This window comes from Chlamydotis macqueenii, chromosome 3, assembly GCF_036417535.1.
Source record: "Chlamydotis macqueenii isolate bChlMac1 chromosome 3, bChlMac1.mat, whole genome shotgun sequence".
In the NCBI taxonomy this organism is placed as follows: domain Eukaryota; kingdom Metazoa; phylum Chordata; class Aves; order Otidiformes; family Otididae; genus Chlamydotis; species Chlamydotis macqueenii.
In genome coordinates this window covers 31,886,961-31,912,418 of record NC_141558.1, presented here as the reverse complement: position 1 = coordinate 31,912,418, position 25,458 = coordinate 31,886,961, and the positions used below count along the sequence as shown (strand labels likewise).

The 25,458-nt window shown below is 37.8% G+C and overlaps 1 protein-coding gene across 1 annotated transcript in view; it reads right to left on the bottom strand.

Moving 5' to 3' along the window:
* Nucleotides 1-25,458, bottom strand: part of COL19A1 (collagen type XIX alpha 1 chain) — a 198,039-nt gene that overhangs the window by 105,955 nt on the left and 66,626 nt on the right. The window contains exons 10-11 of the mRNA XM_086743558.1: nucleotides 23,917-23,961; nucleotides 18,737-18,781 (exon numbers count right to left, since the gene is read on the bottom strand). Of these exons, the coding sequence (XP_086599684.1) occupies nucleotides 18,737-18,781; nucleotides 23,917-23,961 (90 nt within the window). The remainder of the gene's footprint in view (nucleotides 1-18,736; nucleotides 18,782-23,916; nucleotides 23,962-25,458) is intronic.

The window sequence follows — 25,458 nt, the reverse complement described above, 5'->3', positions numbered from 1 at the left end:
TAACACTGTACACTCTTCCAGGACAATATTTCCTCTAGACTGCTCCCTGGTTCTGCTATGATTTCTCTCTCTTAGAAAATGTGACAAAGTCACATGCTAAAATAGTTTTAGCTTTTCTTAGGATGATGTCCTTGCTGAGTAATTATGACAGTGTTTGCAGGAGGCATGTGTCTTAAGGAGTCAAAATTCTCTCATTTAGTAAATAAATTCTCTTTTTGCATGAAGGCTTTGAAAGACAGACAAACATACATTAATTCAAATGCCAGCAAGATACAAGATAATAATATGACCGAGCCGTTTGCACTGTCACTGCACCATTATCACCAAGCACAGTGACTGAATAGTATCAGTTCAGAGACAAAGAACAGCAAAATAAAAATAACCAAATAACGCAGACGAAACAGGAGTGGACTGTTAAACATATTCTGAAGAGTTAGCAGCCTCTTTAGATTGGAGGACTGTACCCACATTCAATCAAGTCATGTAGTTTAGGCATACTTTTACATTCTTCATGAAAGTTAAACTCTCACATTGCAACATCCACAAACACCAATTTCTACAATAGTCTACCAATGCAGGGGCACTCCAGCAGGCAATTAAGTGTCCTCAGTGATTGTCTTATTGAAATATTTTCTTACATAGCCTATAGAACTATGATGTACTTGAGAACTAAGTTTTTAGAAAACTCAAATTCTATTCTTTAACATCAAGAAAATGCCACAGCAAGGCTATCAGCAACACCTTATTGAAAAACAAGTGAACAATCCTTTGATCTCTTAATATGATCCTTACAGATCTGTGAATCTCACCTTGGTCCTTACCTTCAATGTCGCCCTATCTTGTGGACATCTAAAAGACTGCCTAACATTTCCTGATGCTGACCAGAGCTACTAGTTAAGATCATGAATGAAATACTAAAAGATATTAAATAATACTGTGATAAGTGGAAAAAATAATCTATGTAGATAGTACAAAACATAGATTTTTTTTCTAAGACACTTACTAGTTATTAAAGAAACATAAAGACACAACTTTGTCCTTTTGGGTGACAGATGTTAGCCAGCACAAGAAGAAAAAAACACAAGAGATTTTGCATAACTCCTGTTTGCTACAGTTTATACAAGACTAACCACAACCTAACACTTAGCTTTGTTATTCAATAATAAATGCCCCAACCAAATGTACTCAGGCTTAAGATGCTCACTCACACTGGCTTTGCTTTTTGCCACATGAAATTTAGATGATGTGGTTTGCAAACTTTGCTCTGTATGCTATCCTGCCATAGCTCATCCTGCCATCAGGATTTCACATCTTTCTTTTTTTTTTTTTTCTTCAAGCCTTTCAATATTAGGGAGGAAAACCAAACAAAATCAATATCCAAAACTCCACTCTTTTTGGTAATTTGATAATATATTCCCAGATTTAACTTGAAAGAAAAATTCTTAACCCAAGATTAACGTTTTATTCATACAAATAAGAAAAATTAATACAACCCAAAGCATGAGCTACCTCACAGAAGAGTTTCAGTCTCCTAGATAACATGTATTTTTAACATGCACTAGAATATATTAATACTCTCTTCAGAGAAAGTGCAATCAGTATTTATAAAATGTATTTATAAGGAAAAGTCCCTAAGCTTTTTCGTGGTGATCTTCATTTGCAAATGTTGGTATTTACATGCAGAGGTTTTGGTGGATGTAAATAGCTTTCTAAAATAACTCAAAGCTTCAAAAAAAAAAAAATCAGTATTACTTTTATTTCTAGAATTTGCATCTACAGAAAGAAATAATAGAATATATTTTAAAGACTCTAAAAAACCTACTGTAAATACTAATGGATAGTCTACTCTGTACTCATTCTCTCTGAATGAGTTGTACAATACATTCTATACATGGAATATCACTTCAGTTTGAAAATTGGTGTATTGGACATCATTTACTGTGCTATACCTTTGCACATAATCCAAAAGCAAAAGGTTTTCCAAACTATAAAGACTCATTAATTCAGTCATGAGCAGAATGCAGCTTTCCATGAAGAGATTATATAGGGTACATTCATGGTCTAGTTTTCCTCTCCTACAGTGTCTCTGGCTAATCTCATCTGCAAATATAAAATCAACAATCACTTCCATGAGTCATCATTTACGCTTCTACTCCAGACCTGCCTCTTGTCCAAGTGAACATCTTAACCTTCCAGTACCTTCTTGTCAATATCTAACCATTATATTTAGTTTTAAATGTTCCTTTCAACATTTTTTCCTTGAGAAAGCTTCCTCTTTTGTCACTGAAAAAACACTCATTCTATTGGTCATCAAGAACTGGAATAATCTTGAAATGAGTCTCTGATACAAACCACATCCAGACCACAGACATAGCCTTTTTCAGCTATCTACAGAGCTATCACTTTCATTCAGACTTGATCATACTGTTTTTAAAAATGCTCCCTCATCCTGCTCTCATCCATCCGTTAAGAACATGATTGCTAAAACTCTGTTCATCATTTACCTTCTCCTTTGCTGCTCTCATGCACACATACTTAAATACTGGGAAACCTAAGTACTAAACTCAGTGCACAACTCAGCTTTTCAAGGCTTACACAAAGCCATACCATTTTTTCCCATTCAATAACCCCTCCCTTCAGCCCAATTCTCTGATGTGATGAGCACAAAATCTAAACAATAGGTGAAACACAGTCTTTCATATTATTTATTTTTTCATAAACCAACCAAGTCTGGTTGTTCTGTAGGTATCCATCTTCTATCTTAAATCTTATATTTCAATTATAATATCTTTGGATGACAAAAACTGTCTGCTCTGTCTTTGTACTATGCCTAACACAAGCGAATCATAATACATGTTTTGACTTGCACAAATACTTGAGATTTTACAGAATTTTGCTCTTAAATGATTCATGAGCAAAACTAACAGCTGAATTTAGCTCTAAGTTTTCAGTGCAAAACTCCACAATAATTTTGAATTTAAGTGTCTTGTGTATCTATCATTAGATTAAAATATAAAAAGAAAAAAGCTGTCTCATTTAACGAGGACATTATTTTTCCCTTTCTTAAGTAAATACTACAAATGCATTTGACTTTCATCTACAATTGTTTAAAATTCTATCTGTCTTTTAGTGGAGAGGTTTCTGTTTATACTGGCTTAGTGTTTGTGTTGAATGAAGATTTTTCCGTAGGAGAAATAAACTAGTTTCTTTTCAAGGCTGGTCTCCTAAAGCAACCTAAAGCCAATCTGTTCTTGTCAGCAGTTGAAAAATAGTATTGCTTTCACAGAACACAGTATTTTTCAGGCACCCATGCCACGTTTTTGGCAGGCTATTGCTATTGTTATTTAGACTCTAAAGGATGTTCTGCAGATGGTTAAAGCAACGTCAAGTGTTTGTGCAAGCTGATGGACTGCGATGTCTTTTCTTCAAAGGCTGCACCTCAAGCTTTATTTCTGTCACATGGAATAATGGAATTTTCTGTAGCTGTGACTATGAACTGAATTCATCAGGCCCACACAGACAGTAGTGTCGGTTACCTCTGTCTTCTTGGACTATAGTAAGAAGTTTACTAAGGTCATAGAAATGCATCCTTCAGACCAGGAAACTGGGCTTTCAATAAAGCTCTCATGGACCCTGACACAATCTAAAGGCGGGATGTGTTCAGTCTTCTGATGGATATTTATCTGAGGAGGGGGCTTGATCTGTGTTCATAATAAGCACGCCTTGCTCAGTCAGACTTCACTAAGGCCAATTCAAAACACAGCTAGAAAAGCAGGAAATGGCTGCCTTTTACATAAACTTAGTAATTATAGATTTAACACAGGAAGTTTTCTCTTTTCAAGAGGATCAAAATCCCCAGCCTCCACTTCCTGGTAACTGTGCATACAACCAGCCCACAGGTTATTGTACATGAAAACAATTGTCTCGTTTCCATTCTGGCTGGACCACTGCGCAGTGAAGTGTGAAAGATCAATGGGCCTAGAATAAATAAGTGAGAAAATGTTCTGCGGCCTACTGAAATGAAGGAAGCATCATTAGAAAGGCCATAATGGGAAATTTGAGCCGTATCTACTAGCTGGCTATTAACAATAGAATGAAGTTTAAGTTAACACTGGCCTTAAATAAGTAAATAAAACTCATAAAAGCGTACAGGGCAAAACTTCTTTCTTTATCTGTACACAACATACATTGGCCTCACCACAGAAGGAAGATCAACAATAAGCTCCCTGTAGACATCTAAGACAACTCAGTCTCCACTTACTGTCACAGAAACTCTGAACTTCTGTCGTAAATTAGCTGGTCTTCTAAGCAAGCTTTTTGGTTTCTTAAATTAAAATTTAAAGATGCACAAAGATGGCCAATGAGTGCACTGTACAACGCGGCAGTATAAAGGTGCTGGGTTAGCTACATTAGACACATACTTCTGTACAATTTATCATTCTTTAACTATTGTGTAGGTCTTTGATAACAGCCTTAATACCCTTGACTTGTGTATCTGCTAGGTCAGGTCAGGTCTTCTTCAAAGTAAGTATTTTCTAGGTATGTCTATGTTAGCAAACAGTGCGGCACAACAGAAGAGGAGCAAATGATGCAAAATACTAGATGTTCACACTACATTTAGTTAGAGCTGTTCCAAAACAGTCTCGGAGTAGCCTTAGTCTGTTTTCATGAACTCAATAGCCACCAGCAATTGCACCACCTTAGGCTTGTTCCTGCAGTACATTTTTCAGTTTAACTTCATCCAAAAGGAATCAAACTGTTCTTCTCCAGCCCAAAAAGTCACCTATATAGGACTGCAGCACCTTCTGGTAACTAAAATATGTCTATTCTTCTGGAATACCTTGGTTGCTGAAGAAAAGCCAGACAGCAGTCTGGAGAAATAGAATCTGCTGGGATATAACCCAGTAAACAGAGGCTTTTTTTTTTTTGGTCAAAACAGTTCCCTGATTTATTTGCTTTACTAGGCATCACACAAGCAGTTGCAACAGCAATGAACAGGGACACTGGGGATAGGAAGAAGCAGCTGCAAAGAAGGAGATGGGGGAGGAAGACTGTTTTTATCATTGACAGTATTACCTTAACAAACATCAACTACTGCTAAGTGGAGAAAAAATGCTTTGGAAACTTAAATACACTTAAACATCTATGCTGCTGACTTTTCAGTAGTAACATCCACATCTGTCTTTGAAGGTTGTGGAAAGCTTCCCTCACACATCAAGTTTTATTTTGGTATATTCATGAAAATAAGTTTTGTCATCTCCTGTTCTACAGTGACCAACGTGAGTAGCTGTTTTGTTGCTTCTTCTTTCATCACACTCTGTTTGTGAACTCTGATCCTCATGCCAAAAAAAAAAAAAAAAATCTCACCCAAAATTCCAAGAGCCCATTTAGGAAGCCCATTGACTTAAACAAATGTATTTCATCTGCAAATTTACCTCTTCACATTCACCCCTATTTTAGAAATAGCACATAAAAGAATTTTTTAAAAGGCCTCACAATACGAGAATAAAAACTACCGGGCTGTATAAGCATATAAGCAATTTATGCTAAATGATGTTTTCTAATATTGCAGCATCAATACCATTTTACTAGATGATCGTATTGCTTCTTCTCATTACATACCTGTTAGTACTGTCTTGTTCATAAAGAATATTCCTCTGCAACAGTGCATACAACATAGTCTCACTGATAGTAGCAGCTGCAGTGTACTGATGACCTCCTTTGCTGTGGAGCCACACCAGCTCAGTCTTATTACAGCATATCTTTGCTCAACAGCTCCCAAGAACTGCCTCCTCTTTGAAATAAAGGAGACTCACATGTCAGGAGCCCTATTCAGCTCACTATGTTAAAGTTATACACTGCAGTTGCCAGCAATACTCTCTATTGCTGTAATGCCTTCTTCCTCCAGACTCTCCTTTCTGGCTTAAAGTTCTTGGTAAAGAAAGCTTTCCTTTAATAATGGCACTGCAGTAAACTAAAAGAATTAAGTCAGAAGAGATTTAATTTAGAAATCTGTTACTTGGTATGTTACTAAATATTTTCATGATTGTATTATATTTCCTAGAAGGGAATGACTTATTCTAGTATACACAAATATGTATGCAAACTTACAAACATATTAGTGTAAATATGCACATTCAACTGGAAATCGAGGAAATTCACTGACTCAAAGTCACTATCACCAGATCTGGGATCAAGAAAAAATATCTCACCTAAACTAAACTGTCAGAAATAACTGAGAATTACAGCCGTATGAAGGTACTTTAATTTTTAGTCCCCGCTAACTGTAAGATCAGACCAATAACAGTACCTGAAGTTATCCAGAACGCATAAGATCTATAAAGAGCTGAAGTATTCATGTTATGGTACACTGTATCTACAATGCTTCTCACAGCACTTCCAGTTAAAGACAACACTTTCCTCAAAGATGTTATGCAAAGGTATTAGTGAAATATAAACAGCTTTTGGAAAAGTAAAACATGGAAAGAGAACCGTTGAATATGTGTATGGGTGGATGTCTGCACAACAGGAAAGGCAAGTTATGAGCCAGAAAAAAAAAAGGGAAGAGAGAAGGCACAGGTAATCAAGAACAAATAACAAAAATAGCAAGCACACACACACAAAAAATAAATCCAGAAACAGTGATAAGAAAGTAAGTTTGAACAAAAATGACTGGATGTTGAACTTCAGTCAGACCTATTTCTCTGAGACTATCTTGTGGGAACACTCATATGATGGGCTATTTCCAGGCCTCTCTCTAATCCAATTGAGGTCACATTTAGTTTGTAAATTAATTCTATTCTGGCATTTCTTATCTTTTGACTCAGCAATCATCTTTTTTTTCAATTTAGTCTGTTCAAATTAATAAATGGTAAACAACAAAAATCTGTCGTAATGAATTATAAGGCCTTATACCAGATATCTGTGGAGTCAGAAGAGAGAATATTTTAATTCACAGCAACAAGCTTTATCACTTGAGCTAAAGGAGTAGCTAGCTGCAGCAGCTAGCAAACCAGCTAGCTTCTGGCAAACCAGAAGCACAGGCTGAGCACGTGACACCTTCCACTCATCACAGAATACAAACAATTCACTAGCCAAGCTGATGAAAATCAAAGAAACTAGAAATTCTGTATTCTACTTTTGACTCCAAAAAGGAGTAAGATGTACTACTTACAGACGACATCCAGACTACATACCTTCTGGAAGGCAAAGCAGTCTAATGGAAGACCTAGGACACACTAGAAATCTTGTTTTTTATTCTCACCTTAGTACTTGTGTACCCTACACTGGCTCCTGAATAACTCTCAGTCTCTTCCATCTCTCTCAGAAATAAACATACATAATCCACTCATTCTTCTGGTTTTCCCCACGTAGCCCACTCAAGGTCCATGCCCACCTCTACCCTCTCTTCTGTACACAGGTGCCTTGACCCAAGCCCCAGTATTCACCCGACTGGTGCTACATAATCCTCAGAGTTGTTAAATGGAAACGGGGACTTCAACATGTCTATGTAGAGACGATGATGCTGTGCTCTCTACCACTGCTCTTCGCTCGTCTAGAATATTTTCTTAGATGCTAAATGTGCAGCACTCCTTATAGACAATAATTGTTGCATTAATTTCCATTTACCAAAATTACAGTACAAAAGGTTTACAGCCTTAGCTGTTTCCAAACTAGTACTTCTTTTCTAGGCATCCATAGCTGTACCGGTACCCAGTCATCCATCTCTGGATATGTCTTCACAAAAATCTTCAAGGTGGCACAGAAGTAACCATTTCTGGAAGCAGTACATCCAAACAACCTGGCACTCTGCTCATGCTATTAAGCCTTACATCTCAGAGTGCCTGCTAATGAAGCTGCAATGCTTCTGACACCCCAGATAGCTCGTTCAGAACAGGCTTGGCTGTTTCTGCAGACCACTGTACGTGCTTTCTTGCTCAGAGCTCCACATCTAGTCCTACTATGCAAGAGGCTTCCTATATTGTGGGAGCAATTGGAATTTGGAGAGCTTTGTGGACTGAAATAAATTCTACTCAATACGGGCAAATGGCCATTTCAGAGCTTAAGACTACACTAAATCTTGGTGAAGTTAGACTGAAAAATATACCTTTCTAATGCAAAAAAAAAAGATGCATCTGTCAAATATATTTCTAATCCAAGGCAGAAAGAGCTTGAGAGTTCACACCAGCATTTAGGTATTGGCAAAATCACTTCTCTCCTCCACTAATTTTGTCCTCAGGAAGACATGAATTGTTTACACTCAAACCTCACAAAGAAAATAATTCTGAGGTACTTGACTAAATCTGGTGATGATAACAAATTATTTAGGATAAAACAGATGAGAATGAACTGTGAAAAACTCAATACAGGCACGATGAGATGAAATGACATGACAAAAGGAGGACAAATTATGTTCAGTGTAGGTATATTTAAAATTATGAAGATGGTAAAATCCTTACGTCCCACATATAGCCATAACATCTGTGAACACAGCCACAGCTTCCTAAATGCAACAAATGGCAATGGTCAATTCAAAAGTACCAAGAGTGAGATCTTGAGGCCACACTCAAAGCTAAAGACAGGTTAAAAAAGGAAGTTCCACGTGAGGACATATTAGAAAGGCACACAGAACAAAACAAAGAATTTTGCTGTGATATTACATACACTGAAGTTTTTGCCTCTACCATCTTTAAACACTGCAATGGAACTCAAAATCCAGAGGTAGCTAGTAAGGATCATCATAGAAGGAGATACTAAGTAAGCCAGTATTCTACAATTTGGAAGAGACAGCTCAGGAATGCATGATAGATACTTATTGATTCTTGATTGATACTGAAAAGGAGAACAGGAATCTTCCAACAGAAGAAGCAGAGGACATCAAATTAAATTAAGAGGAAGCAGGTTCCAAATAAACAGAAGGAAGTGGTTCTTCAAATGGAAAGATAAATGGCATAATTCCTCACCACAGGATATTCCAGATGCTCAAAGTTTACATGAATTCAAGGGAAAACTGCACTCACTAATGGGAGAGAAGTCCATAAATTCACTGAAAACACATATGGCTGAGATTGCAGTCTCAAATAATTGGAGGCTGGAAGAGTACACGGAGAGAAGCACTGTACTTGCTTACTTTGTCCTTATGCTTTTCCCTGGGCACCACTTCTAGCTATCATTAGAAGCAGGATGCTGGGCCTGATGAACCTTTAATCTGACCAAATGGGTATGTGTAAGTAAATTAAACAGTGATACAGCTTAGGATCTGGAACTTGGTGATCTATATCATTAAATTGATAGACTCCAGCTGTGAAGGTCTCTTGCAGACATTTAAATGATTCTAATTAGCATTTCCCCATATAATTCCCAGGCATAGTTCAAAAGTTAGCATAGTCCAGGGACTATTCCCAACAGGCAGTTTGATTAAGCCTTTTTCAAAGGGCAAGAGAGTTAAATAGTATCAAAAAGGCCAGATAAAGCCAAATACCATAGAATACAGGATAAGCCCTGGTAACGTTTAGCTTACTAGGATAAATGACCGGTTTTCTTACAGGTAGAGACTTCCATGTTAACAATACGCTTTTCCTTTTCTCCTAGAATATCTGTGTACAGGTATCTCTGTGATCATGTATGATCTGCTTGATAATAAAAAAAATCTGTCAAATAAAAACACTTGCATATCTATTGATCGAGATAGATGTCTCGTAAACAACATTTAACCTCATATGAATTGATGAAAAAAATTCTAAAATGCTATTCACAATGTCAGAGCAGAACAATCATACAAACAAAATGAAAAAAAAACCCAAACCACTACCCCCAACCTCAAAGCTTAAAAAGTACAAACAGGTGACTTAATAGCTAACAAGATGAGAAAGAGAAAACCCTAATACTTCCCTAGATAGCATCAGGAGACAAGTATGAAAAAATCTCAGTTCACATTTATATCCAGTTGGTAAAGCACCCAGTCTTGACTGCATGAAATAGGATTTAATGGATTTCAGAAAATCTTGCCCCTGGCCCAGTGAAGTATCTGTATTGATGGTTAACAAAGGTAAAGAACCACATTTTCAGCACAATGGCACTGACTCCATCACCATCCAAACAAACTAGGGAACTGGACACTCAGTCTATAACGCAAAACACATGTTCTGTTACTCCAAAAAACATTCAAGCTAACAGGTCTGTGCATGCACTGGCCATGCTTAGATCGAGATTTGCAGCTTACTGAATTTACTCTTCCAATTTTTTGTTCAGACTGAAGCATTTCTAGCAAAATCTACAGCTGACAAATAGAAGCGCTGTACTAATATACGGGAGGGTTACTAACTGCTTCTCTTAATTGTAATTTTTAGTATTTTTAATTATAGACCTTTGAGGTTCATGACTGTCTTCTATCTACAAGTAATAGCTTCTATTTTTCAAGTAGACTGTAAGCTTCCCCAGTACTTGAGCTGTTTTATGTGGCCCAGTTTCATCACTGAGATTTATGGTACAGACATCAAAATATTAGAAAGACTAAATAATGACTAACTTCAGCTAGTATCTTAGAAAGGAAATGTGATTCCTTCTTCATTTACTTATGCTATTTTCAGAAAGCATATTGAAGACTGTGAAATAAAGGACTACTCCTAGAGACACACTGGAAGTTTATAGCTTTGTGTGTTCTGAATGGATGGAGGATAGACAGAGGAGTACTTTATTAGGTGTGATAGGATGAAGTAGAAAATGTTTAACCTCCAGGAAATCTCCTTGACACTAAGATCTATTAGGAATTTTCTTCTAAAGGAAATAGAGGAAGCCCTATTTCCTGGGATAATTCAAGTTGTACTTCACAAAATAGTAAACATATACAAAGAACATCCTGCGTTTAGAAGAAAATTAAGCAGATGACAATTTTTTCTACTTTTAGGCTGGACAAGCCCCAGAATCTTTCTTCTCACATGTATACACAGGCAAAAGCACAATTAAAAGATACAAAAAGTAAAGATAAAAGGATGAAACTTTGGAAATAACGAATAACTATAACTATGGTTTTACTCTGAAAACTTTCCTTAGTCAAATGCATGTAACTTAAAATTTGTATTATTTCACTGAGAAATATAAATCAACGAATTACAGTAAACTAATAACTTTACCAAAGATCAAGTGTTCACAAGTGCATATCGCAGCACATACACTGCTACACAGCTCAGCTCCAATGACATCCATTTTTAAAATCCTCTATTTCAAGCATGAGATGGGAGGGGAATATGCTTTATAAAGTAAAGCAACCAGTCAAGGAAAACTGCAATTGAGGAGTCCCTCTCCAGAGCACAGTCGTCCTCCTGCTCTGTCACTCACAACTTCTAAGTCTTCTGAGACATCAACTGGTACTGTGATTTAGCCTACACAACAGCATATCTTGCTTGCTTGTTGTGGTTTTGTTTAGTGAGGGGGGGCCTAAGGTGGTAGCTTCTGTAGGAAACTGCTAGAAGTCGCTCCCCTTTGTTCAGTGGACTCGGCCAGGCCTAGGGCGGACCTGCTGCTGGCCAAGGCCAAGCTGGTTGGTAGCAGAATGTTCCGAGATAACGCCTCTGCGATAACGTATTTAAGAAGGGGAAAACAGAAAAAAAAAAAAGGGAGAAGAGAAGATGTGAAGCAGCTGAGCAGGGGCAGAGAGGGGGAGGAGCAGGCCTCATGGACCTTGCAGGCCTCACCCTCTGGCCTCTCGCCAGGCAGCCGACTGGGCCCAACTTGGCCCGGCCTGGCTGCAAGAAGTGGAGAGGAGATGAGATGGATGATGTGAAGAGATTCTGAGAGGCGTCTGCCAGCCTGTTGTGAAGAATTTTTCGTGTGAGAGGAACGTCTGCAAGACGTCAAGGTCAGTGAAGAAGGAGGAGGAGGAGTAATGCAGCTCCTGGCCAAGATTCCCCTGCAGCCTGTGGTGAAGACCATGGTGGAGCAGGTTGTCCCCCTGTAGCCCATTGGAGGTCCATGGAGGAGCAGAGATCCACCTGCAGCCTATGGAGGACCCCATGCTGGGGCAGGTGGATGCCTGAAGGAGGCTGTGGCCCTTGGAAGGCCTGCGCTGAGGCAGCCGTTCTGGAGAGACTGCACTCCGTGGAAGAGATGACCCACACTGGAGCAGTTTCACAAAGGACTGTGGCATATGGGTGGGACCCCACAACAGAGCAGGGGAGGAATGCGAGGAGTTCTTCCCCCAACCATGAAGCAGCGACGTGAAACAACGTATGATGAACTGACTGCAGCCCCCATTCCCTCTTCCCCCCTGTGCCGCTCGGGGGGGAAGGTAGTAGAGATAACGTTAAGCTTGGGAAGAGGGAGGGATGGGGAGAGGTTATCTTGTTCACTGTCTCATTATCCTGCTGTTTTTAGTAATAAATGAATAGTTTTCCCCAAGTCAAGTCTTTTTTGCCCATAACGGTACCTTTAAGGATTTCTCCCTGTCCTTATCTCAAACCTCAAGCCATTTTTCCTTATATTATCTCCCCTCTATACTCTCGGAGGGTGGGGGGAGTGAGAGAGACTGCACAGTCTGGCCACAACTGACGCTGAACTACGACATTGCCTCTCAGAGTTAAAACAGAAATAGGGACTTTAGTATTTTGAAGCAGCTAAGGAAGGCAAGGAATTTAGTTTTCCCAGCTCTGTGATATTACTATTGTCTATTAGTGACAATCCAGTCATGTTTGCTCATCTATAATGAACACGTAAATGTGTTGGCTTTTCTATCACCACTATTTCAAATAAAATATAGATTTGTTCTGCACATTCTGCTGAATTATAATGAAATTTACACGGTGTTCAGGTTCCAAAACGGAATTCTCAGTGTTCTAGCTCAACTACAGAAAGAAGTGTATCTGTGAAGTATACTACAGTAAATACACATTCTAACCAAAAAGGTAGACAAGATGACAGAAAAATGTGGGACCTAAGTAAAGAGTATCAGCTGGAGTGGCCAAAGCAAGAGTCAGGACATAAAAGAGAATGAATTATAGATTTAACATAAGAAAAAGGCATCTTAGAGGTTATTTGTCTGACTAACTAACAGGCTTTGTGACAGTTCCAACTCCCAAGTAATGCACATACTTCAAGTATCAAAATAAATAACAATAAATAAGATCTCAACCTCTGTATGTTTCAAGATCTCAGATCTAACTTAGAATCCATTTCTCAGTTAAGCTCATAACAGCTGCCAAGATCAAAACACTGCATGTGCCCTCTTATCTGAACTGAATCACTCAAACATCTTGCCTCAGCAAATTAAGAAACTACAGATGAAAGTATATAAGATGACTGCTGGAGAGGCAAGGGTTACCTGAGAGAAGGACAAAACATTTATAATTAGGTATTGGGATTTCTGAAAACAATTTAAAAAAAATTCCTAGTGACAACTTACAACTAGATAACTTATCTCCTCCCCAATGGCTGCATTTAAGCAACTCAAATCAACTGATGCTTGAGCTAAGAGTCTGCCCTTTGTTTTTGTTTGATAGATTTTGGTTTTCTCCATTTTGAGTAAACTGACAGTCATTAAATGATGCACCAAACCTTGTGACATAGCTTTAAGCATATGTTTTAAGAAAATCTGGTGCTTCTAACTTTGTTGTTAGAATCGACATCCATTTTGTGGACCGTTTTATAATCAGGGTTTTCCCTGGCTTTAAAATCTGTTATTTAGTGGGTTCTGTGCTTTTTGTTCCAACTTGGAGGCTTGTGACATGATCGAAGCAGGAACACATGTAACTTGACTGCACTGCAATTTCTATATGGCTCAAGTTCTTGTTGGTGCATTATACAGCAATTCTCTGCATGTAATCCTCTGTATCAACCTATTCCATATTTTATTCCTTTTTTATAATTTCGTATTTACAGAATTTCCCAGAGGTATCAAAGCCAGGATCAGAGATGTCTGATTGCTAGAACTCTGTCTCAGAAACTCCGTCCACAAGCTGATTGGAAAGGCAGGTTTTGTTTTATGTGTCACTGATTTCAGTGTCTGGCTCTCCTTCATACTCTGAATGGTCAAAGAGTGACACTGATTTTTTTTTTTTCAGAAAGTAATTGCTTTATATTGGGACACTGGAAAAAAAAAGCAGTCAAAAAAAAAAGACAGATAAATAGCAATACATAGATGGCTGTAAAAATGAAACAAGTAAATAAACATTGTGAATAAAACTGTATTTAGAAGATGCAGGGACAGAATTGTAAGATTCTCCTTTTTTTTTTTGGTACCTAAAAAAATTTTGAAGACATCTTTAGATTTCATTTATATTAAGCAATTTATTTTGTAACTATTTGTACCAGAAAATAGACTGTTTCATAGGGTTCCAGCAAACCTAAGCTAAAACCTTCACAGTGCATACACATTGATCATCCAAGCAACCATGTACAATGCTACCAAAAGAGGTGTTCCATGACAGCTTCTATGAGGAAGACAGCATCAGCTGGTAGGTGATTGGGTATTTAAGCAAGGGCACTGGTCACCCCTAGATGTTATGCTCCAAAGCAAGAGTGTGTGAATGTACATACACATCTTAAAAAAAATCTGCCTATAACATCCTAGAGTCAATAATATTACTCCATACTGTAAATTAAATGTAAATTCACATCCCATCCTCACCAATATTAGAAAAAAACCCCAAACAAACAAACCATTATAACTTTTTATTGTTCCCCTTTTTTTACACGTATTTATAAGGTGAACAAATGTGCCAAATAAGAAAAATATCACATTCATGCTCACTATTCCTAAAATCATAGAATAATTCAGGCTGGACGTGACCATAGGAGGTCCCTAGTTCAACCTCCTGCTCAAAGCAGGGTTCAGCGATGGGGTCAGGCCAGGTTGCTCAGGGCTAGTCTTGAAAACCTACAGGAAAAGAGGCTGCACAACCACTTTGACAACCTCTTCCAGAGCTTTACTGTCCCATCACAAAGAAGTATTAACTGGGCACTAAAAACAAACAAGAATATCCATTGAAAAAGAAACTGTCTTGCTGTTCTTTTGCTCTTATTCAATTACAAATCAGTGTGATACTTTGTATAATTTTGATGCTATTAACAGAAAACAGTAAAATCATTTAAGATAATCTGATCTCCTGTATTTTCATAAAGCAAGTCTTTCTTTAGTTTGTTCCCTTTTCTGTAACCAAGATAAAAATTGCAAATCACTGGAAAAGGAAATTACTTCCATAATAAACAACAGTGTTAAAATTAAAAACGCTTTCCTAATGGCTACACAGCATCTTCCTTGCTGCACTTTGAGCCCAGTGTTTTGCACGCACAACGGACACAGCAAATACTGCTGCAAAGAGGAAGGTAATGGGGTGTTATCTATTTGAAGACTGTTTACATACTTCTTTTCAGCTAACTCTACACTAAGCAATCTTCATTCATACAACCCTTCCTCAAAGGTTATTTGCTCATGAGTACCAGTCATTCTCAGTGCTCTCCTTTCAAAATACTTTAAGTTGAACCCTTATCAATACCAAATAGCACAGGACTATTTAATTAGTGTTGAACACAATATTCCACTTTCAAACATCTTAGTAGGAGTCTTTCATTTGCAACTGCCTGACTTCACCTACCTGTGTTCAGCTTGTGACCTAAATAATTCTCAGATTTTAATTTCCGAGTAGATATTATTTGATTTGGGTTTTTTTTTTTTTTTTTTTAGCTCAAATTTATTCTCCCCTACAGGTAGTTCCTTGCACTTGTTCCTTTTCCTTTGGATCCTACTTTTTCAGGCTACATCTCTGTTTTGCCAAGAACATTCTGGATTTTAAAGCTTTCTTCTTATTATTATCAGTCCCTCTTGACTTCCTATCATCATAAAATGTAATACTCCTACTTCCTATACCGTACTGTAAAAATACAGTTCTGAACTGTATTAGAACAAGGATGGATCCACATGATATAGTCTGCCTTCCTGGCAGCAAACCAATTAAAACTGCTCTCAGTGTACACTTTTTCAGTCACGCTATAGAAGGGTAGACCAATGTTTTAGTTGCAAACATAAGACTCTCATTTAAGACAGTGTCCTTATCTAAGTAACACACAAAAAAACCCAGAATACAAAGCTGAATTAAAACAAATTTACAGTGAGAGTATATTTCCCACAGAGGGAAAACATGCAGCATAACATCTGCACACACAGTCTGTAGCTTCCCTTATCGCTACTGGCTTCTGTAAGAGAGAATCTAGTTCAACCAAGATCAAAAAAAAAAAAGAGGAGGAAGGCAGAATAAGACATCTAGATTCCTCAAGGAGAACCAAGTGTGGCAAAGAAACCTTTAAACAGCCTTAAAGAATCTCCCTCATTATTTTAAATGACAGATACCTTCTGTATCTTCAATTTACATATGATCACGCACTTTCTCCTTAGTTGCCTATGTCTCCCTGATGTCCTCAGAGCTTACTCTGCCAAAGTAGAATGTAGTAGAATAAAAGCCAATGTCAACTAGCTTGATTTGGTGAACTGAGAAATATAAGCCTGAATTGGTTTCAAGTATTCAATCCTATGAATTGATATGGTCACCAAAACAAAAATATAGGATTGTTCATTTTAATGTTCTCCTGCCGAGTAACTGTTACAGCCAAGGCTGAGACCTACTTCCCCCAATCTTAAAACACACTCTTTCCTCACAAATCATGATGTGAAGCTTCTGATGAGAGTGTCCCAAATTATTTTTGAGTGATCACTGGTAAATAAAGATCCTTCCTCTTGTACATTTCCTTTTATTTGAAGGACAGCTGAATGCATTGTTAATGGTTACACTGGAAATACTTTTAACTAACTTCTGATGTTACAGGAAAAAAAAAATTTAAAAAGGTCTAAATGTGCTGACTTAGCTTCCACATAAGAAAGATGTGACTACCAGTGGTCAGATCATTTAATCTTTGCCTTAAAATAAGAGAAATCAAGCAAAGAGAGTGGCAGCAACAGCTGGAACCATGTGCCTGTATCCAAACACAATTTATTCATAAAACTTGAGGAAAGCACAGCACAGCTGCAGAGCAATTATGGAAAAAAAAAATTGAAAATCCACAAGCCCTTTGGAAGTGATGAATAACGATGCCACCAAGGAAATAAGAACTATCAGTGAAGTTAAAAACACTCAAGCTTAACAAGTGCTTTTTTTTTAGAGGCTGAATCTTTACATTATAAATGCTAGTTGCTATGGATGCTGGTTTTTACTTCTGTTACTTCTTCCTTCTTGGTTACTGGAATACTTCCTCCTAAAAAAACCCACCTCCTCCACAATTTTAAATCTGCTTAAATTCTGTTAATCCATAACATGCTTTCTCTAAAATAGGAACATTGGAAAGCTGGCTGACACTTCTGAAGAGGTATGGTGGGTGAGTGAATATACCCATATCCAAAGCAGCCTAACTCACAAATGTACTACAATTTTTTAAATTCAGAAGCTGCCACCTACCCTCCATTTTCTTCAGTCTGAATATTGCCAGATTAGCAGTATCTGTCATTCTTCATCTTTATGATATACTAATTCAGCAGAAATGCTTTTCTACACCTTTTTTAGATGGTGAGCTGAAGCACAGAGAAACTATCTATGATCCAAGAAAAGACTCTCGATTCAGGTTCCCTAATCCAAATCAGCCAAAACTAGTGAAAAAGCAGTAACCAGGCAGTAACATGGTTAGGAGCTGAAGTTTCAACCATAAACGATCACCATTGTTACTTTAATTCCTACTAGGCAAACTAAGAACAGACTCTTCCTTCCATTTGTCCGTCAACACAGATTTGCCTTTAATGACTTGTTTGAAGCCACACAAGATTAGGCTGCATCATCTAGGGTGACCCAGGCTGGAATTCTGTCAGCCAAGACAGCCTTCCACAGAGTCAGTTTAGTTGTCATTTTAATGCACAAGCTTTTGAACTATTTCTGGCCACTGCAGAGCACCTGCAATTAGGACAAACTGCTCCAAGCTCCATTTCAGATTCCCACTGGTGAAGAACAAGGAAAGGCATCTCCTGGAATTTAAACTGGGAAATGTTTTATGGCTGTTGGGAGACTAAGACTGTCCTTAGGGCAACACATCAGTCAAAAGAACTGAACTTCCAGTCTGAGGAACAGGTAAACACACCTGCATTCAGCTTGATCACTGGAAGTCAAGTCAATTCACTCGGAGCTGAACGTGTACAGGAGATAAAACTCATGTTAAATACTGTGTAGGCACACTGAAGTGTATCAATGAAAATTATCCTTTTTAAATCAGTGGTCAGTTATGCTGTAGCAAATGTTAATTTTTTTTATTGCAGTAAATTTATGTTCTTAGGAAAAAATAAGTGTGTAAAACATTTAGTAGTTATGATCAACACAATACACTTCTATAAAAGTGCATTTGTAATGTATAAAAGCAATGATTAAGTACTACAAGTACCTATGCATCATCTCATCATACATTTCACATTGTATAAATAAAAAATTACTAGTTACCATAGAAATAAGAGAGCCATAGACACTACTGGAGTCCAGTGGTTGTGTTTCTGTTAAATTTCATTATTAAATCTTTTGCTAAAAGAAGCACTGATCACACTGATTAACAGGCATAAAACCTTCCTTGTTCTTAAGCATTCCAGGAATCATTTACACAGAAAAAACAATTATTCATGAAAGAGTTAAAGGAGATCTTCAGAACAAAGCTCTACTTGGTTGGCCATATATGAATTTGTTAAACTGAAAAAATAAATAACATGGACAGAATAATTTACCTTTTCACCTTCTTCACCTTTACTACCCGCAAAGCCACGTTCACCCTGAAACACAAAACAACAAAATAAAAATCCCAAACATTAAAATTCTTCAAATAATTGCATTCTATAAAACTATTTTATTTTATTTATTGCACTGAATTTTTATTATTGGATTAAAACAGAAGAAATCATTTGGATACTGATTGTGTCTCATTCAAAAAGGTGTGAAACCTCTACAAGAAAATGACACTGCTTTCCACAGTTTTCTTGATTAATAGTTTTCAATATTTTTTTCTATTCATCTGAAGGGATGGCTTTAAAAATTCTGAACTATTCATTGATGCTTATCACAGTCCTGTTATTCTTCAGCAGAATCAGTTTTAATACATTTATTCCCATGAACACCTTTAATTCAATTTTTAAATACGACTAGTCAACTGTGAAGGCCTCCAAAACCCAGAACAACTGAGAAGAAAAAAATACAGATACAATTTACTGAAAGAAAACTCATTCCTTTCACTTTGAAAACTACATCCAACTAACAAATATTAAAAAAAAAAAAACCAAAACAGAAAGGGTGAGTTTTGAAATACTAATTCATGCTTAGCTTATTTCAGCAGATTGATTTATTTATTTGATGATATTTCAATAAAAAGACTTGTTACAATGCTCTTCAGCTCCAATTTGATAACTTTAATCTCAGAAAAATATCTTAATGTACAATCTTACTATGTTAATGTCTTTGTCAAATAGTCTGCAGCCTGGCTATATTAAAGAAGAATAACACTTGCTTTAGATCTTTACTAATGTACATCTTTATGTTTTGTGAGACATATAGCAGACATACAGCCAAAATTATATACCTGTAGCACAAAAACTATCTATAAAAATACCCCAAACATTCTCTTTCTTTCTCGTATCATCTAGAAGGAGATGGTTTGCATGTCTTTGCCAGTCTCTAGAATTCAGTCTTTTACAGGTGTTAGGATGAAGAGAGTGGAAAATTTCCAAAGTAAAGCATACAGTATTTTCTAAATTACTTTTAAAAATATTAGAATGAGTAATGTCTAAACATTCTTTCACCCTTAAGAGTGTCATTTCCTTACACAGATGTCTAAGGTTTAAGTGAGGTTAACTAGAACAGCAGGCTACAACTTGCAAAATTTCTAGCAGCATTTTGTCAAATCTTTCAAGGGATACAGCATCATGTACTACACATTTATGAATTAAATTCGAAGCTTTGGAGAAGCGCAGATGTATAGATTATCAAACAGTTTGGACTTCTCATCAACTACCTACAGTGGCTGCTTTTTGACTGTTTCTTTTGGCTGAGGTGGCTCATGCAAATCAGGAGCTTAGGGATCAATTTTAGAAGCATGCCCAAGACCATGCATGTAAAATGAGATCTAGTGAAATAACCTTCCATATGCCCTCACCTAAAAATGAGTGGTTAACTACAGAAATAATTTCTGATTGTATGCAGCTTCTGTTCTGCTCATCTAGTTTCCCTTCCTCACAAAAGGTTGGGCCAGATGATCTTTCAAGGTCCTTTCAAACCCAGGTTGTTCTATGATTCCCATTCTTCTCCAACTGTTCACATACAACACAGCTAACTCTTATTCACTTTTGACAAAATCCTAGAAGCATTTCTTCATCTAGCTTTCCCATTTGTGAGATTGCATATCCTGTCTTTACTCAATTCCCAATTCATTATATAAAAACTATTCTTAAACAGAGTCAAAATTTCTCTGTCTGTAGCTTGTGACCATTGCCTCTTGTCCTTTCACTGTATATGCCCAACAAGACTCTGGCTCTGGCTTCCCTGCAGCGTCCTAGTAGATAGCAATGAGTCTGCACACCACCCTCCCTCCTTCTTTTCTCTTTCAAAATAATCTCATTTTAAGGCTGAATAAGCCCAGCTCGCTCAGCCTCCCCTCATACATCAAAGGTTCCAAGCCCCTGGCCATCCTGGTGGGCCTCCACTGGGCTTGCCCCAACAAGCTGCTCTCCTTCCTCTCCTAAGGAACTCCAAACCAGATACAGAACTCCAGATGCAATCTCACAAGCACTAAAAAATCCTGACCTGCTGGCCCTGCTCTTGCTAAGGCAGCCCAAGAGGCAACCAGCCTTCTCCACCACAAGGTCACGCAGGAGTACTCCCAATTCCTTTTCTGTAGATCTGCTTTCTAGAAATTTGGCACCTAGGCTGTACTGTTGCATAAAGCTACTCCTTCTAAGAGGCAAGACCTCATGTTTACCTTTGCTTAACTTCATGAGTTTTGTATTAACTCATTTCTCCAGCACATTGAGGTCCCATTGAATATAATTCTTGCCCTACCTTTCAGTCCACTGACTACTTCCTCACATTTGATAACGTTCATAAACTCGCTGAGAATCCTATTATCCAGGTTTATTAATAAAGGTACGACATAATACTGGTCCCGGTATCACTCCATCGGGGATGACATTAGTTACTAGGCAGCAGCAGTTGGTTATTCCACCTTTTGAGCCCAACAATCCAACCAATCTTCCACTCACCTTATTGCCCATTTATCCAGTCCACATCTCATAGAATTGACTGCAATGATATGACTGGAGACTGCCAAAAGCCTGTCTGAAGTCCATGTATACAACATCCACTGTTCTTCCCTAATCCACGCAGAGAGTTATCTTATTAGAGCAGGCAGTTAAGGTTGGACAGGCATAATTTGCCATTGCTGAATTCATACCAGCTGTTCCCAGTCATCATCTAGTTCTTCAAGTGTTTAGAAACGCCTTCCAGGATTTGCTATGTAATTTTTCCAGGGACAGAGGTGAGGTTGCCTGGCCTGCAGTTCCCTAGGTGCTTCCTGAAGATGAACGTCATGTTTTCCTGTTTCCAGCCATCAGAGACCTCCTCTAGTCATCATGACCTTTTGATAATGACAGATGACAGCCTTACAGTGACATCAGTCGGCTCCCTCAGCACTCTGGACGCATACTCTTTGGTATCTTGCAAATGTCCAATTAGCTTAAGCGCTCTATAACATTGTAACACTACAGTGGGCAATGGTTCATTCTCACACACTCTGCTAGGAGGCTTAAGTAACCTGGAAGGCCTGAGGGTAAACTTTATAAGTGAAAATCAAGACAAAAAGGCATCAGGTACTCTCAGCCTCTTCCGTGTCCCCCACCCCATTAAGCAGTGGGTCAACATTCTCTTCAGCCTTGTTTTTGCTACGGGTGCACTTAACAGAAGCCCTTCATGCTGCTCTTCAAATCTCTCCTTACTTTCAATTCCAGATGAGTTTTTGGTTTCCTAACTCCATCGCTACATGCTCTGGCAATGTTTCTATATTCCTACTGGGTAGCTCACCCCTGCTTCCACTGTTCACCTTCTTTTTGTGTTTGAGATCAGTCAGGAGCTCCTTGTTCATCCATGCTGGCCTTCTGCCATACTCGCTCAACTCCCTGCACATCAGCATGGACTGTTCTTGGGATATTAAGAAGCTGTCCTTGAAGATCAACCGTTTGGGCTCCCTAAGCCTGCAGGACAGTCTTGATTCCTCCTCTTGAAACTCTTGAGCTCCTTGAACTCTTCTCAAAGGTCTTGTTTTCCAGGCTGCCGAACATACGCTAGCTTCCTGCTGGACCCTCTTTGGTTTCTCCACATCTCTTGAAGAAGTGAGAGTGGAAGACCCTCCAAACATGGCACAGCATACCAGATGCAGCCCCACCAAGCAAACGGGGGAAAATACCTTCCCCTGATCTGCCAGCTGCAGTTTTACTAACATAGTCCAATATGTGGCTCACTTTATTCCCAAGAGAAAGGAGAACACTGTTAGCTCATAACTCAGCCTTATGTTTATCTCCAGATCCTTTTTAGCAAAATTGCTGCTCAATCAGTCAGTTCTCTGACTGCACCAATGTATGCAGTGATTAACTAACTCCTTTTTTTTTTTCCTCAGAAATACAGTCTAAGTGTCCAGATTTTTGCACATATTTGAATTTTTTAAAAAATATTTCCACTTAGACAAAATAAGAAACACAGTCAACAGAAAGTGTAAATAAAGAAGTTTAGGTAATTTTCACTTGACAGCATAAAAAATCTAACAGTATTAGCCACTGGTAAGTTACTTCAAAGAATACAAATGTTGCAGAAACAAAAGTGTGAAAGTCACAAAATAATAAATTTATGACTGACTTAAATTGTCCTTTCAGTGGCAGAATTCTCATATTAAATTAGGCAAAACATTTCACACAAGCTTCTTCATGGACAATCATTGATAACTCATCTTTATAATCACAGTACGATTGTTGATTTGATTTTTTAAAATATGCCTGCAGTACAAGTCAATGAGATTCTGGCTTTGAACATACAAATTGACAGACTGTTGCAAGCATGTTGCAGAACTCAATGCTGGCTACCTAATCTGCAGAAACTAAGTTCCTTCCTTCCCTTCATGCTATATTACAGGAAGTATCTGCCCTAAAGATACACAGTTCAGCCCTTTACATCAAGGTCACACTGCAGAACACTTTCTTGAAATTTTAATACGAGCAAAATGATGGTTTCTTTTGTGTAGTCCCTTAATTTGTGGAAGCAGCAGAACTATTTCCTCTACAATTTTCTAAAAGGAATTAGCTGGACAGATAGATACATGTGACACTAAGATTTCATTCCAAATACTTATGGTTAAACACAGCTGCAATAAACAGAAACCAAAATCTGACCATGAAAAGAGTCAAGTAACTTTAACAAATATTAACAGCAAGGTCTATAACACAGATGTCTCTTTTTCGAAGTTCTGGCCTTCCTACAATATTCCATCACCAGAGAGGAGCAAAAGATTAAAATGGAAAAGTGGAAGAAGCAGTGCCATCCCTCATCTCATTTTGCTGACATCATGAGACTCTCAAATCTCAAATTTTTGAATCTGCTATCTTGTGGCTAGAAAGACCTGCACAGTTTTGAGACTTAGGTGACTTTTCTTAATGCAAAATAATAGATAGGCAGATTTGTGCCACTGCATCTCACATCCTTTCTCTTTTGAAACAGAAGCTGATAATAAAGTTCCCCAGTCACATTATACAACTTGGAAACTGGATATGTAATTCAAATCCAATTTATGTAGATATTGGAGAGCTGGCAAAAAGGATGTTGAGAGTGAAAATACGTAAAATGAGACTGCTTTATTCCTTTATTTTAACTTTTTTACCTTGGAACCAGTAAGACCAGGTATGCCAGGTAAGCCAGCTTCCCCCTGAAACAAAATGTACATAGCCATCACTTTACAGACCTAACTCATGATTGAGCTAAATTAACAGAAAAAAAAAAATACAAATATCTAGACGTGTGTTGCTGCTCACTCCTTTTCTATAGAACAGTTGAACTGATTGCTAGGGTTGTGTATTTCTGTTGACTTGTATTCGGTTAAAACACATTTCACTTTCAAAATATTATACAATTAACAACTACAGATTATCTAATTATGCAGCAACTATAGCTGTAAATTGCTTCAGAGAACTGAACAACAAAAAAGATCAGTGTTCGGATCACATGAAAATCTTTCTCAAGTTTTATTTCAGGCCCTGGTTCAGAAAAAATACTTCAGAAGACACTTGCATACAACCCAAGTACCTAAAATCCTAAGAAAGGTGCTACAGCTTCCACTCTCTCCTTCATACCTATTAGGTGCTTGAGTCCACAGGGATGTACACTTAAACTGTGAGGTCCCACAGGGAGCACATATAAAGCAGACTGCTGGTTTCTAGGCTCTGCTCAGTGAAAGAGATCTTTTCCCCATTTCTAGCGGAGCGTCCAACCTGCTCTGCAAGAGGAAATGCATGTCCTGATCCTGTGCAACCAGACAAAAACCTGTCTCTCCTACTTCCTAAATGAATGTTCTGTGGATGTTTGTAAATTACTGCCTCCTCTATCCTATGTTTTAAAAGGGCAAAATAAGTCAGCTGTACAGTTGACTGTTAGTCACACCCTGCCCTGCCAAATTACTTTCTCATTGCACTGCCCATGAAAATTAAGAATAGGTTTTAGGTTTATAAATTTCATTCAAGAAATTGAATGCTTAAAAGTCATGCTTAGCTGCTGAGTGTAAGTACAGACAAGCATCTTGTTAATCAAAAATGTTTTAAAAATGTAACTATCCAAGCTGAGTAACATGGTAAACTTCATCTTCTGTATCTGAACAAGGACTAGCTGAGCAAAAGAAAAACAAATCAGTAGTCCTGAGTTGAAAGCTGCAGACAACTCAATTCTGCATTTAATATAGAACTTTCCAAGGAAAACATACAGTTTAAAAACTAGTAATATCTCATTTAGAATAAAAATATAAAGTATTGCAGCAGTTTCCTTTTCCATTCCTTCTTAGCAAAGCATGTTAAACAGTTACAGACCTAGTGAGAAGCAGGCTCTACCACTCAAAGCCAAGAGCCACCCTGCACTTCCCGATTCATGCAATATGCCACCATGAAGTACATTAATTTTGGTCTCAATAAATCTAAAGTTACTCACATAAGTTCTGTTAGAAGAATTCATCCATGCTCATATGACTTCAAGTGCGAGCTTAGAAGATTTATTAAAGGAATCTAAAATCAAATGCTTTCTCCATTCCATTCATGGGCCTTAATTCCTTGACAGAAGTTTGCCCTAGTAACTCGCACAGCATCCAAATCAGTTTTCTAGCCAAGCCAGAACTCAGCAACAAAAGAAAGTTTTGAATGTTCACTCATTTGATTCCAAG